This window comes from Panthera tigris, chromosome D2 (genome assembly GCF_018350195.1).
Source record: "Panthera tigris isolate Pti1 chromosome D2, P.tigris_Pti1_mat1.1, whole genome shotgun sequence".
Classification (NCBI taxonomy): Eukaryota; Metazoa; Chordata; class Mammalia; order Carnivora; family Felidae; genus Panthera; species Panthera tigris.
Window position 1 is genome coordinate 72072101 of NC_056670.1, and position 14517 is coordinate 72086617.

A 14517-nucleotide genomic window follows, 5' to 3' on the forward strand; every position below is an offset into this window, starting at 1 on the left:
CCCAAGGTAGAAAATAAATATGCATGACTTCATATCAATCTAAATAAATGATGGAATAAATTAATAAGTGAAGGATAAGAGACGAATCTCCCATGCAAAAGAATAATTTATGTAGTTTCTCTCCCCTCAATGACATGGAGCCTAATTCCCCACTCCTTAACAGTAGGCTATGGATAGATTTCCTTCTAGAGCACACTAGGGAAGGGAGGAGGGAAAGTAGCCTTACAGCGGAGAAGCTCAACAAACACTACTTCAGCCAAGTGATAAAGATCAACATCAATAGTCATAGATCATGTTGATGGTAGATGCCTTTTATATGATGTGATGCCAATGGCACTTTCCTTCTGTGATCTTCCCCAAATCCATAACCTCAGTCTAATTATGAGGGGAGAAAATCACATAAAGTCCAAGAGACGGGCATCCTACGATATATTCCTTAAAACACCAGTACTCCTCCAAGCTGTCAAGGTCATCAACAACAAGGGAAGTCTTGGAAACTGTCACAGCCAAGATGAGCCTAAGGAGACATGACAACCAAATGTAATGTGGTCTCCTGGACAGGATCCCAGAACAGAAAAAGGACATTAGGTAAGAAACAAAAATAACAAGGGAATCTGAATAAGCTATGGACTTCAGTGAATAATAATGGATCAGTATTGGGTCATCAATTGCAACAAATGTGCCATACTAGTGTAAGACATTAAAAACAGGGGAAATAGAATGTGGGGTATATGTGAATTCTCTGTGCTATCTTCACAAAGTTTCTGAACGTCTAAAACTGTTCTATAGAATAAAGCCTCTCAATTAAAAAAATAATTGGCTCTACCACTCACTAGTTCTAGAACTGTCACTGGGTCGATTCCACTCTGTGCCTCAGTCTTCTCCTCCATAAAGTGGGATTTTTATACTTCATAAAATTGGAGGGCATAGGCTATGAGGACATGTATGCAAAGTTCCTGTTCCAATGCTTGGCATACAGGAGGTACACAAATGTGGCATAATTATTATTACTATTACCATCGTTGTTATCTCAATAAAATAATAATTTAAACTTATTAGCAACCATCTCAACAGAAGGATCTAAAAGTTTCCTTTTACTGATGCGGCGATTTTGAAACACAAGTTACTGGGAGGAAAGCCTCTAAAACTTCACCCCAAGCTCATGCCCTGGGATTGCAATGGATGCAAGATGCATCTGTTACAAAGACCCACCTATCCCAAGGTCACCTGGCAGGAAACAGGCCACCTTCCACAGCCCACACCGAATGTGATAAAGCATCCCAGATCGTGTGATTATTTAAATATGGTTACCCTTGCCCTCATACGCCACACACATAACACACAAAGTGAATCCATGTAAAATTAAATGGTAACATTGTTCAGTTTGTGCTGGAGAGGCGGATGCATTTCCAGAACGTACAACTCAGAATATTCCACGGGTTCTGGAAAGAATGGGAAATAATATACATACACAGTAAACATGAGCATACGGGAAATGTGAAACAGCCACTTTCCACCATAAAAATGTTAACGCATTTTTCTCATTTGCTAGTTAACACCATATGACGACTTGGAACTTTTACCTGGAAACGGTTAACGATAAATTTAATTTATTCACCCAAATCCCACACTCACAAAGAAAACAATATTTCATGACGTGTAACATGACTAGGGGAACTATAATTCATGGCTCAAGGGTCAGAGCTTCAGAATAGATGGGTTTTCTGAGGTGGCTGGGAAAACCTAAGATCCAGCCTCAGCAGTTTGCCCAAGAGTCTGAATACGCAAAAGAGCTCAAGTCAAGCACATTATAAATGGCAGAGGTATCTGTCACCACAAGCCCACCCCAACAATTACCAGGCTTGGCTGGGCTGCCAGAAACCAAACTATGATTTATTGTTCTCTTCAAATTAGTGAAAGCAACGCCATCCATTGTGAATTCCAGAGCTGATGCTCCAAACTGGCCGTGTGAGTAGGTTCCACTTCTGAAGCCACAGTTCTCTGAACCTTAATTCTCAGCCACTAGGGAAGCCTCTGCATTCACCCAAGTTCTTTAGATAACAGTCGTAACCTGCAGTATGGGATATTTCTGCACTCTATTAACTCAAATCCACGTAAAACCCCTCAAGATAAAGCATCCTCAGGAAGCCACGTGGGGTCAAGGATTCTTCCCAACTCCTTCATTTTACAGGTGGAAATATTGAGGTTACAGGGCAAAGCAAGTGGCTCAATCGCCCCCAGAAAGGCAACCCTGTTGGGAGCCAAATCGAGGTCTCCTGAGCATTTAATACATAACTATGTGATACCTATGATAGACATGTATACGTACACTGGAGAAAGGTGGCTTTTTAAAAATCTAAAGATATGTATAGGAGCATGTTAACGATCCCCTTGATGAGCAAAACCTGCACAGCCTTAAGGAGAGGAGGTGTCAGTTATGGGCATGTTACTCCCCACAGGTAAAGCGGGCAAAAAATGGGACACTTGGTGGAGGCAAGCTGGCCGGGAATGGGGTCGCAGAGACCCACTAAGGGGAATGCTTAGGGCCTGCGGGCAGAACCCTCCCCCCCACCACCTCAGCCCCACCTGAGCCGGCTCAGTGCTCAGCCCTGGTCCCGGTTTTAACTTCTCACACACTGTCCTTATGCATTTGCATAGCAACCAGTATGGCAATTTTTAATGGAAATAGGACCCCACCACTGTTTTGCTTAAAACCCACTGCTGACTTCCTTCCTCTGATCTCCAGACTACATTCCTGCCCTCTTCTCGCTGTTCATTTCACACAACGCTCTTCCTCACTTGTCAGCTCCAGCCATACCGGTTTCCTTCTGGAACACTGGGGTGTTCTTGGCCCATCGGGGTTCCTCCACATCCTCCAATAGCTGGTCCTTCTGGGCACTGTCTAACCGCCCCGTCCAGCCCTCCTGGCCACCAGCACACCCTCCTGTGATTCTGTCTTCACCACACGCATCTCTCAGAATTTATGTTGCTCGTTTATTGGCATGCCGAGCGCCAGTGCCCCCCAAGCTAGACTGTAAGTTCCATGAGCAGAGAGCCTTCGCTGTCGTGTCCATCCCCTTATCCTCAAGGCCTAGAAAGTGCCTGGCACATATATACCGTTCGCTGGAAAAACAAGTGCACTATGTTTGAGAGGTATCAAAAATTACTTGAGCCGAAAGAAAAAGCTCGTAAATAGCAAGATCGCAGCTCCAGGTGAGAACTGAGCAGGAGGAAACGCTCTGCCTCCTCGGGCTCAGAGTCTATCAGGGACTTCAGTTCACAGCACAGAGCAGAGAATTAACTCGATGGTGAAGTCTTTATACTGTGCCCACTTACGCTTTCAAATGCCCTGCTGAGTGGCATTGCTCTGATTTCCAAGCCACTCACTCGGTTTCTGTTCAATTTCAGATTGAAGGTTGAGCTTTTAGAGGAGTATTCAAAAGGTGCTTCAGTAACTTCAAATGAGGCGTGTGTGCGTGCGTGCGTGTGTGTGTGTGTGTGTGTGTGTGTGGTCCTGGCTTCATTATTAAACGATTGATATGAAAGTGCTCTAAAACTCAAGATTCTAGACATGTGTGCACATACAGCATTTTCAATTGCATCTGATGTTGGGAAGGCAGTTCTATGGCACTCTGGAATCTCTGAGAGCCATCCAGGGGCACACGGACTCTGCTGTCCACAGAGAACACGGGTCAATTAAGGCTCCTTGAAAATGTAGCCCCGTGGCCCTGGAACTCATCTAGACAGAAGGCCCAGCTGCAGGCCCACTGGTCCTTGACAGTTCCCCATGCCCTGTGGTCTAACCGCCACAGCAAGGGGCTTTTACGGAAGAGAGCAATGTAACGAGCTATAAAATGGCACAGAAGCGGGGGAGAAACACGTCCCCACGTGCACACAGCACGGACACCGCAAAGAAAGGCCCAGCGGTAGCTGCTGAGCCGTCACCTACTATAACAAGATTGATCTGTAGTGAAATAAAAGATAATGCAATCCAGGGGAAATAACTTCGGTTTCCTCTGAGAAATGTCTGATGTTGTCAACTTGTGAGGCTACTTCCCTCTTCAGCCCGCCACGGTGCACAGCGGCCCAAACAGGCAGGCACTCCTCGGGGCAGCCAGGCCTCATGCACTCACCGCCGGAAGAACACAATGGCAAAGCAGCGTCTCCCGCAGCTGCCCGTGACTCCTCAGGCAGGGCCTGGACGCCCACGGCACGGTCAGGAGGCCAAAGACACCCGGAGTTCCCACCGTGTGTGTAGATGAGGCCTCAGCGACGACACGGTGGTTTCTGTTCATCTGAAGCCACGTAGCTTTCTGGCTGTCTATTTCAAGCACCATGCTTGGCCCCCCGTGTTACAAATTAATGGTACAATTCTGGAACAGAGTTTCAACCACAGGAGACATCCTGTAGTCACGTTTTCGACTATCTCTAAGACACAGAACCCTCTGTCTTGGTCTGATGTGACTGTCACCAACACATTTTTTCAAGTTTATTTATTTTGAGAGAGAGAGAGAGAGAGAGAGAGAGAGAGACAGCATGAATGGGGGGAGAAGCAGAGAGAGAGGGAGGGGGAGAGAATCCCAAGCAAGCTCCACACTGCCAGCACAGAGCGTGATGCAGGGCTCGAACTCACAGACTGTGAGATTATAACCTGACCTGAAATCCAGACTCTGACGCTTAACCGACTGAGCCACCCAGATGCCCCATCCAACACCTTTTAACTGTCACATTTTACTGAGCATTAATTTCATTGGCAGAATGGCCGGAAACAAAGGTAAGGAAGGGGCACCAGCTGGTGGGTTCTTTGCTACCATTTCAGAGAAATGTCCCTCCATATGTAACAGTCCTGTAAGGCCGGAGCCATGTAAATTGTTCACAAAAGCAAGTTCAATTCTCTGCATTCGAAATCCTGGTAATATCTTACACAGGAGCTGCCGCCCACCATCACACAGGGCAACGGGGTGCTAGCAGCTTCCGTCTCTGGAAGATGCTATTAAGTCCCGATAGCCAGTGATTTGCAGATGATTATAACTTTTGCTCTGCATATCATTGCTACTGACAGGCAAATCCCATCAATCAAATGGAATGACTGATTATAAAAGGAGCCAAACTTGACATAGGTAGCCTAATAAGCCATTTTTTATACCAACCATGACAACCGTGAATGCTCACAATCGTTCGAAGAAAAGCCAGTTCTGCTACAAGCCTTTTCTCTCCCACTCTCCGGTGGCCTCAGCCCTCATGATCCAGGAAGACTTCCCAAATTCAAGTGCCTCGTGTCTCAAAAGGAGAAATGCAATTCAGCGTCGGCTGGTGAGTGGATTCAAGCTCAGGCAAAAAAAAAAAAAAAAAGAAAACCTCTTTTCCTCCCAGAGCGTCACCGTGAACCCCCAATTTGTCAAGGAAGAAGACACACTGCACCGAGGGGCCCCGACAACAGGGCTCCCACTACATCAACAGTCACGGCACCTTTTCAATTTTGCTCATCTCTTAGTCTCTAGCCAAATGGAACTTATTACTTATAGCTTGTTGCGATTTATGAATTATTTATAAAAGTAGGTCTGTGACTCCAGACTCTTAAAAGACAAACACAACAGTCCCCTCATTGTTACCCACAACGGCGCTTCTATCGGAGAGAGCAGGCAGACATTCTCCATAACACACGCTGCATGTTTGGGCTGAAATAATCGTTGTGAAAATATCAAGCCTGTAAGATTATTCGGAAGCTATTTATGGGATGCCTAGATGTATTTTTAAACCAGTGTCTTTTATTCCAAGCCAGCCCTGGATTCAAGAAAGACATAGCAAACACGTGCCACAAACGTATTGCCCAGCTTGAGTATAGTTCATGCCCTGCCGATCCTACCGGGTGGTTTCAGACTGTGATCTAAAAAAAAGGGCGGGGGGGAAGAGGCGGCTTCCCTTAACGTGTGTCTGGCAGGTACAACAAGGCTGTGCCCACGAGCCTCCCTCTGCACCCCAGAGCACAGGGGCTGTGCATCCTCAGTGAGGACTAAAACACGCAACCAGAAGACGCAGTTAGACTTCCCATCTCCAACTCCCCAGAACACATGACCTTGGCTGGCAAAACAGATAAGACACTCTATGCCCTCGCCTGGCTCCATCTCTGTCACAGGCACAGTTGGAGGGGTTTCCAGGGACACCTGGGTTGAAGGTGTCATGCCATGATCTTACCTACACCTCCTCTCAGGACAGGGATACATTTCTTTAGCAAAGAAACCTCCACATGGAGCTGGCGTCTGAAGCCCTGCCCAAGCAGCAGGCGGCCCTGATGCAAGAACCCTGAGGGACAGGGATCTTCTATCTGAACCCCCCAGAGACACCTGCTCCTCACCAGCCCCACGCGTCCCAAGCCTACCCGTTCCCTGACAGAGACCCGGCCATGACTCTCCCCGGTGTTCCTGGCCAAACTGTCCAGCCCCCACCCTACCTCCAAGTATGGTCCGGAAGCAGAAGCCGGACAGCAGAGGCCCAGAGAGGCTGATGGCACTTCAGGCCACCTGAAGCTATCATCCTCAGGTGCCTCCTAAAGCCCCCGTGATGAGTCCACAGAGAATGCGAAGCCCCACAACCCTCTGCCCACAGAGGACACCCTTGTTCCCAAACGATCACAGCCAGTGGCAAAGCAGGCAGGCGACAGTGAACTTACCTTGCTGGAAAATATCTGCCAGGAGGGTGAAAAACCAAGGGAAGAGAGGGGAGAGAGAGAGAGAGAGAGAGAGAGAGAGAGGAGAAAAAATATTAATAATGATATTGCAAATGACAATGATGATAATCACAGCTAACATACGTTGACTTTGCTGGGCACTCTTTGTACAATATTTCCCTTAACTCAGAGGCAGTGGTTAAGAGCTCGGGCTCTGGAATGAAACTCTTGGATTTAAATCCTGGCTCAACATTTAACTACCTCTGTGGCTTACATTTCCTAAACCACAAATAGACAGGAGTACTGGAAAGATCAAACAAATTACGTCCTCTGTTTTAAGAGCTTACATCAGTGACCAGCACGTAGTAAACATAGAGAATTTGGTGGTTATTATTAAAATTAATATTATTATTTTTCACAACCACCTTTTAGAGTAGGTTGTATTCTCATCCTTATTCAGCAGATTGGGGAAAACGAGACCATGGAAACTCATCCAAGGCCACAGAGGAGGAAACAATCGACTGGGGATTGGACCCAAATGTCTGATTCCAAAACCCCATCTTTTCACCCACTACCAAGTGCTTGCCTGGTTTACAAGTAACACAAAAACAACGCCACACAAGAGAATAAACAGAGGAAGGCTCTACAAGTATACTAAGGTTCCCTATTTAAATCAAAGAGAAAGACATTTGTATGAATTCTCCATATGTAACTCACGACTAATAATGCCACATCTTCCTATTATCCTAGGTCAAAGTCTCTTAAAAGGTGAAAAACTGTGACTTTATTTTTTTTCAACAATTACTTGAGAGGCCATATAGCAAGCACTATGTCTAGTACTGGGAAACATACAGGTAACAAAAAGCATAAACAAACAGTCACTAATATCCCTCTACTGGTAACCACTGGCATGCCTTCTACCTTACATTTGTTTCTTCCTGTTTTTAATCTTCATAGAAATGCACTCACACTGTCTGCCTTTTGCTCCGCAGTGACTGTGGGAATCATCCACGCTCCACACAGCATATCACTCATTCTCACTGCCATATATTATTCCACTGTGTGATTATATCCTAAGTTATTTTCCCTTTGTAATGTTGATGGATTGTTTTCAGTGTTTGACAATTAGGAATTGTGATGAATATCTTTGTACATGTCTTTTGGTGAACATTTATGCATACGCCAGGTCCTTTCTGATATCTTTTAAAAAAAAAAAAAATGTTCTAATGTTTGAGAGCGAGCGAGAGAGTGAGCGGGGCGGGGCAGAGAAAGAGGGAGACACAGAGTCTGAAGCAGGCTCCAGGCTCTGACCTGTCAGCACTGAGCCCGACACAGGGCTTGAACCCACAAACCACGAGATCATGATCTGAGCCGAAGTCGGACACTCAAACGATTGAGCCACTCAGGCGCCCCTTTTCTGACATCTCATATGTGCATTCAGGCTCATTCTGTTCTCAACATCTCAGATGTGCATTCAGGCTTATTCTGTTCTCAACTGCCTCCCAGTCACCCCAAAAGTTCTCTCATCTGTTCATATTTCTCATTCAGTAACTTAAGGTTGAATACAGTGCTGGTAGGAACACAGCACCACCCAGACATGAGCCCGCTCCTACCCTGCTAATGGGGTGGTAGGCAGGTACAAAACTTCTGGAAGATAGCTTGACGATATGTAAGAAAATGTTAAATATATAGTCCTTGACCTGACAGTACCACTTCCAGGAATTTAATCTAATGAAATAAGTAAAGGTACAAAATGAGTCTATAAGGACGTTTATCACAGCATTGTGTATACAGGCAAAACAGTGATTTTTGCCTATTTATCTACAGGGAATCAAACCAAAAATAATATATCCCACAAAATGGATTATGGTGCAGCCATTGAAAATCTTTATTTAAAGACTTTGATTACTGTTGAATGAAAAAAATCAGCCAGCAACAGGGAACACGTGTCCCGAAACCACTTACGAATGCGTACGCAAGCATGTGCGAGCGTTTATCTCCGTGAAGAAAGACCGTCATGGAAATGTTGGTCTTCGGGTGATGGGATCTGGGGTCACTTTTTGAAATCCTATGTAAGCATTTCTGTACGACTTTAATTTGTAACACTGACCATGCCTTACGTCCATAATCCGAATTTTAAAACTTTATTTTCATACTGGAAACTAAAGAAGAACTGGACCATCAACATCTACATTTGCCGCCAGGAGCTACACATCGGCTCCTACGAGGTCACAGAGAGTGGAGAGCCCATAAAAGGTGCAGATGAGATGCACACCTGAGTGGATTAAACAGACCGCAAGGAGGGGAATACCTGTGGGAACGGTCTTCATTCCGCTGGCGTAGCTGTGACCCTCGCGAAGGGTGTCGTTCATACACAATACACACACTCCCAAGGGCATACGCAGGCTGTGGCACAGCTATGTCAGGTTGCAGGCTCACAGGACCCAGGCAATTGGCTGAAACACCACCCTATCCCTCACGCTCACGAAAGCTAATTGGGATGTAAATGGGCATATCGGTGCCATTCCAGGACAACTTTGACTCTGCCCTAACTTATATACACTATCTATTATTTTCTAACCTCCGTCATTCATCATTGGTACAAGTTCCGACACGGCAGCGGAAGGACGGCACTCACCCGCCATGCCTCAACATTGTCCGGAGACTATGAGAAGGACCATGCGCAGCTCCCTAAATATACCCATCACATGCATCTGTTGCCTGGAACACGCAGTCCATACCACCCACCCTCGGACCAGCCTGCACACCTGGAGTGGCTCTCCTCCTCAGCCTTCAAATGTCACAGCCACTGTGAAGCCTCTCAGTGCCTATCCCCACAGAGAGGGAAGTCTCTGTTTCCACCTCTCTGCTCCTAGAGTAAATTGCGCACTTTGCAATTATAGCTCATCTTATAGTTCGTTATTTATATAGACCACAAGCTCCCGAGGACAAGAGTCATGGGTCTTAATCACCTTTGTGGATCCTCAATGACTGGCATGGTATGAGCCCACACAGGAGGGAAGGAAAAAGGGCTGGTGTGTCTTAGCACTCATCTGGTCCAACCCCTTAATTTGCAGAGGAGGAAACTGAGTCCCAGAGAAGGAGATATTTCCCAAGGTCACACAAGGCACTAAAGATTCAGCCAGGACTACATGAGATTCATTTAACCTTAATGAAGCACAAAAGCTCATCCCTATTATTAGCAAAGTACAAATTAGAGATTTATCATTCTCCTCTAATGAATGCAGACAAAAATTTCCAACCTTGAAAATATCAGTGAAATAAGATTAGTCTTTTAAACACGGATCCAGTCTCGACATCCGTCCCCGATCCTCAACCTCCTATCCATGGCTTTTGACAGGGAGCACTTCCTTTGAAATTCAGTAGTGATTTGAATCACTGGAAAGTATCAGTGGGCAGGGAGGGAGGAAATTCAGGCAGGGATTTAGTGACCCTATTCCTTCCCGTTTCATTGTATATTTCACGCTTTAGCAGACAAACCTGCATAGAGTACTACTCATATCCTCTATTCCAAGAAACACTCTTGAATTTTGTATAAGCTATTTAAAATTTAAAAAAAAAAACCTTTTTCAGCTTCATTTACATTTTGCACCTTTTTATTCAAATGTAAATTTTAATAAACACCAGTATAAATATTGCAACAATTTTGCACATGAGTTATCTTGTAATTTACACTCTAAATTTATGTCTTTTGTAGTCTGTGGCATAAATCATTCCGCTCTTAGCATTAGTTAGCTCTTTGCTCTGTATAATAATGGCTTGGGTACCTTCTTTAAAGTTTCACTTGTCTAGACTGAAACAGCCATCCAGGCTCAGGCTCCAATGATTCACGGGCAGAAGAACAGAAAGTAAGTGAGAAGACTGTAAATCCTGTGCTGTTTGGGTACATTTTACCTCCCCCAAATTCTGGACCTCAGAGGGTATTAGCTACAGGAATACTCTTACCACCTTCATGTCCATCACCCCTAATCCCCAAGCCATAGGGACTAGTCACTTATAAAACTCAAAAGGCCCTCACATTTGAGTGACGTATTCTCCTTTTAGTGTAACCAATCACTCAGAATTATCTGGGAGTCAATCACTTACACACTCTGCACTTGAAGTTCCTTGCTGATGAGCTGGAGATATTTTAACACCCACGCCCTGGTGTTGGGCAGGTTCAGTGGGATAATTTACAGACACATTCTCCCGTCAGCTGCCGTTAAGAATCACTCTGAGAGTGAGACTCAGTGCCATCCTTCCTGCTTTCCCAGGAATGGGAAATCACACAAGCACGGGGCTGGGAGTCACCAACACCCACCCAGCCACAGTCAGGTTGAGCCCAAAGGACACTAGGGACACTTGTGCAGAGGAAATAAACTCCTTCAGACAAAGGTCTGCTCACACTCACCTCCCTCAATCAGTCACAGGAACAAAGAAAGCCTGTTCTCCAGCCCCAGCCCCAGCCCCACCCCCCGGAGCCATTCTGGTCCTATAGATAGATGAAAGGCCATGTGTAAGATGGCGACTCAGATGTGGGGAGAAGAAAATAAAAAGGAGCTCATATTTGTCTGTCTTAGCTTGATGCCCAGTTTCTTCCGTTAGGAATGAGCATCAAGGGTACTTGTCCCCCTCCCCCACAGTCACTGAGAGAATTCACACCCTAGAGTTCTTTAATGCACTGAGTCCTCCAGAGACAGGGGCCATAAAAAGACTGGATTACTTATTATTATTAATAAGTTATGGCAATTAGACTGGGTGATTCCTAAACGTTGCTGATTAAAAACTTTCTTGAGTGCCTACTCATCCACATGGCTAGTGTTTACCTCTATTAAAAATGATTTAACTACACTCTGGGTGAACCCCTCTCCTGCGCCTGGGTTAATAATTAGCAGTGCACAGAGCCACGCGGGTTAAGTGAGTTGGCTCTCCTTTATTTATCTATTGCTTTATTTTATGAGGAGAACTGGATGGCAGTCTCATTGCCCATTGAGCCTGCTAGGAATAATTTACTATTTCAATCCACAGTCCATGGAGATGGTTAGAGAAAACTTCACTATTATTACAACATCAGACTCAGCCCACACCCCACGGCACTGAAGATATGCCAAACAGAGAAAGTGTGCCTGACTTCCACGAGACGGGGGGAGGTAAAGTTACCAGTTCTCAAACAATGTAATCATACTACTCTCTCAATTTTGCTTTCTTTTCTAGGTTAAATTATATATGAGGGGAGTTTAGTTTCTTGAAAATGCATGCACTTAACTCCCATTTAAGAAGTCTCACCTGGGGAGATAGCTGTCTTGTGAGTCCTCCTGTGGTTTGAGCTACAGAAAGAAAATTCTCTTTCAAGTACAAGTGCTTTTACAGTAAAGCACTGCAAATTTTACCAGGACCCAACTAACCAGGGGCAAAGGGAGAGACACAGAGAACAGCTGAAATGAACACTGCTTCCTCGAATGGGGTGAGGTACACCATCAACCAAAATCAGCTTCAAGATCAGCTGAGCTCTCCCTTCGCCAGATTTCAAAAACCAGATTTCATGTACATCAATAGGAAGGGCAACTAGAATTCAGTCTCTACATTTCTATAAAAACTCTGTGAATGAAGAGAATCCTTTCTTTTCTTTGTTGAAAAGTGGGCCCACCAATGCCTCCTCTCTTGTCGAATACCAGCACTCCAGAGTAGCTGTGCTGGACACTCACAAAACTGAGGTCCAAAAATGGCAGGCGTGCTTCCCAAGGAGAGCTGGGTTAACTCCTTCTCTCCCAAATACAATCCAGTGTCATGTTACCGCATAACCATGGCCACTGGATCCCATGACCTAAGACTGGGCCCTGGCCCCTCGACCAGATGGAAACCAAGGAGGAGACCTCTCGCAGACTATGTTCTCATCTAGAAGACAGGGATGGGAGAGAGAAGCTTCTTCTCTCCCCTGCAGCTATCACGAGGATCAAGCTGGAATAATTTAAGCAAAACAGAGGACACGGACTTTAGCATCAAATAACACTAAGTTCAAATCCTTGCTAGTTCACCATCCTGGCTATCTTGGGCTGGCTATTTAAGCCCTCTCTCCGGGTCTTGGTCTCTTCATTTAGAAAACGGAGATAATAAAACTTTCGTTTAGAATTCAAAGGGACAACCCAGATACATGGAAAACAATTAGCACAGAGTAGCTGGTTTACGGTACACGTTCAATAAGTGAAAGTTAATGTTATTATAATAACAAGCAGTAGAACAGGACAGCAAAGAGCTCAGGTCTCGAAGTCAGAGCTGGTTCCACGTCTGACTGTGCGATCTTGGGAAAATTACTTTAACTTCCCCAAGCCTTGCATTTCTCATCAGCAACACACAGATGATAACAATAGCTAATTTCTGTGCTACCTCATAAATTGCTATGGAGATTAAATGAGTAATGCATATAAAAATTCACAATAACTGGTACTCAGAAATATTCTATACATTGTAGGATTATTAGTCAACACACATATATTGATTGCTTACCATTTGAAAAGACTTTGTGACTTATATAGGACTGTAAAAGTATCAGAAGAGAAAAAAAATCCATTAAAATAAAATGATCGTTTTAACTCCTTATTGTCATGCAGCTATATGCCATTAAGAAACTCTGGAGCAATTCCCCCCCTAATGAATGAATGATTTTTGATGTTTTATATCAGAGACCGAGATCCAGTAACATCCTGATGATCTAAAGGGTTGTGATTAAAACCCAGAAATTGCAGAAAGCCAGGCCTGGTCTTTCTTTATGGTGCCACTCACCCCTCTGACGTTGCCTAGCTCCTCTGGACCTGTCATTATTTCTCAAGGCCACGATGTAAAGGGCTCATGCAGCCCTGCCCTGGGCTTTCATCCATGCTTGAAGCCATGCTCCATGAGGCCCAGGGTTCCAAGAAGGTAGGGACTGCATGGGGGCAGCGGAATTGAGACCCACTCTGCCAGGGGTCTCAATTGAGACCCACACTGCCAGGGACAGTGGAGTTCTATGAAGAATTTGCCTTAAAAAAAAATGGGGGGGGGGTTGCTGCTTTATTAAATAATTTTTTAAGTTTGAATACAATAAGCCACTTAAGCTCCTTCCTATCCAGGTGCAAGTCTGTGCTCTCCTGGAGCACAGCCAGAGCAAAGACTCCTCCAGAGCTCCTGGCTTGGCCTCAATGGCACCACACAGGAGCTGTGATTAGTTTTCTGCGTCTCCAAAGCCAGACAGCTCAGGCAGCCCTGTGGCCACACAGCCCATTTCCATGCTCCCCCGGTTCCCCCCAGGCACACTCAGGCGGCTCAAACTGAACACAGCCCTGTGATTCTTGGTTATTAAGCACTAGCTGCAAGGCCTCACTCCTCAGTCTCCAGCCCTCGATGCCAAAAACTAGCCCATTCTTTCATGCAGGTGGGCCTTGTATCTCTCCCCCTCTTTCTTCTCCGTCTCACTGTGGATGCAGGCTAGGGAAAGTTCTATGGTTTTCCTTGCTCCTGGCCTCTCCTCACCTTGTATCATGTTGGAAACGAAGACCAATACTTAGCCCGTCATTGGCGTACCTCTGAAGGCACATGGCACTCAGTAAACATCTTTTAGTATTTGTGAGTCAGAAAAGAAATTTTTTAAAGCCCCGAAGTAGCTTCCTGCTACATTTTCTAAAGAATGTGCTACCAACATCAATCTTAGGCCGTGTGCCTGTAACACATCACCCTGCACTGACTTGGGGAAGGCAGTGCACTCAATGCAAGCTAGAAAGTCCCTAAGATTTTTATGACATGCTATCCTTAGTATATCTCATTCCTAGCACAGAGGGATAAAGCTCTTAACTACTGAAAGAACATAAAAAAATAGA

The 14517-nt window shown here is 45.2% G+C and overlaps 1 protein-coding gene across 3 annotated transcripts in view; it reads right to left on the reverse strand.

Moving 5' to 3' along the window:
• Positions 1-14517, reverse strand: part of GFRA1 (GDNF family receptor alpha 1) — a 214435-nt gene that overhangs the window by 146759 nt on the left and 53159 nt on the right. For 2 of the 3 annotated variants that reach the window (XM_042960603.1, XM_042960601.1), the window contains exon 4: positions 6671-6685. The exons of the other annotated variant lie outside the window; for it this stretch is intronic. In XM_042960603.1, coding sequence (XP_042816537.1) covers positions 6671-6685 — 15 coding nt within the window. The remainder of the gene's footprint in view (positions 1-6670; positions 6686-14517) is intronic. 3 annotated transcript variants of the gene reach the window in all.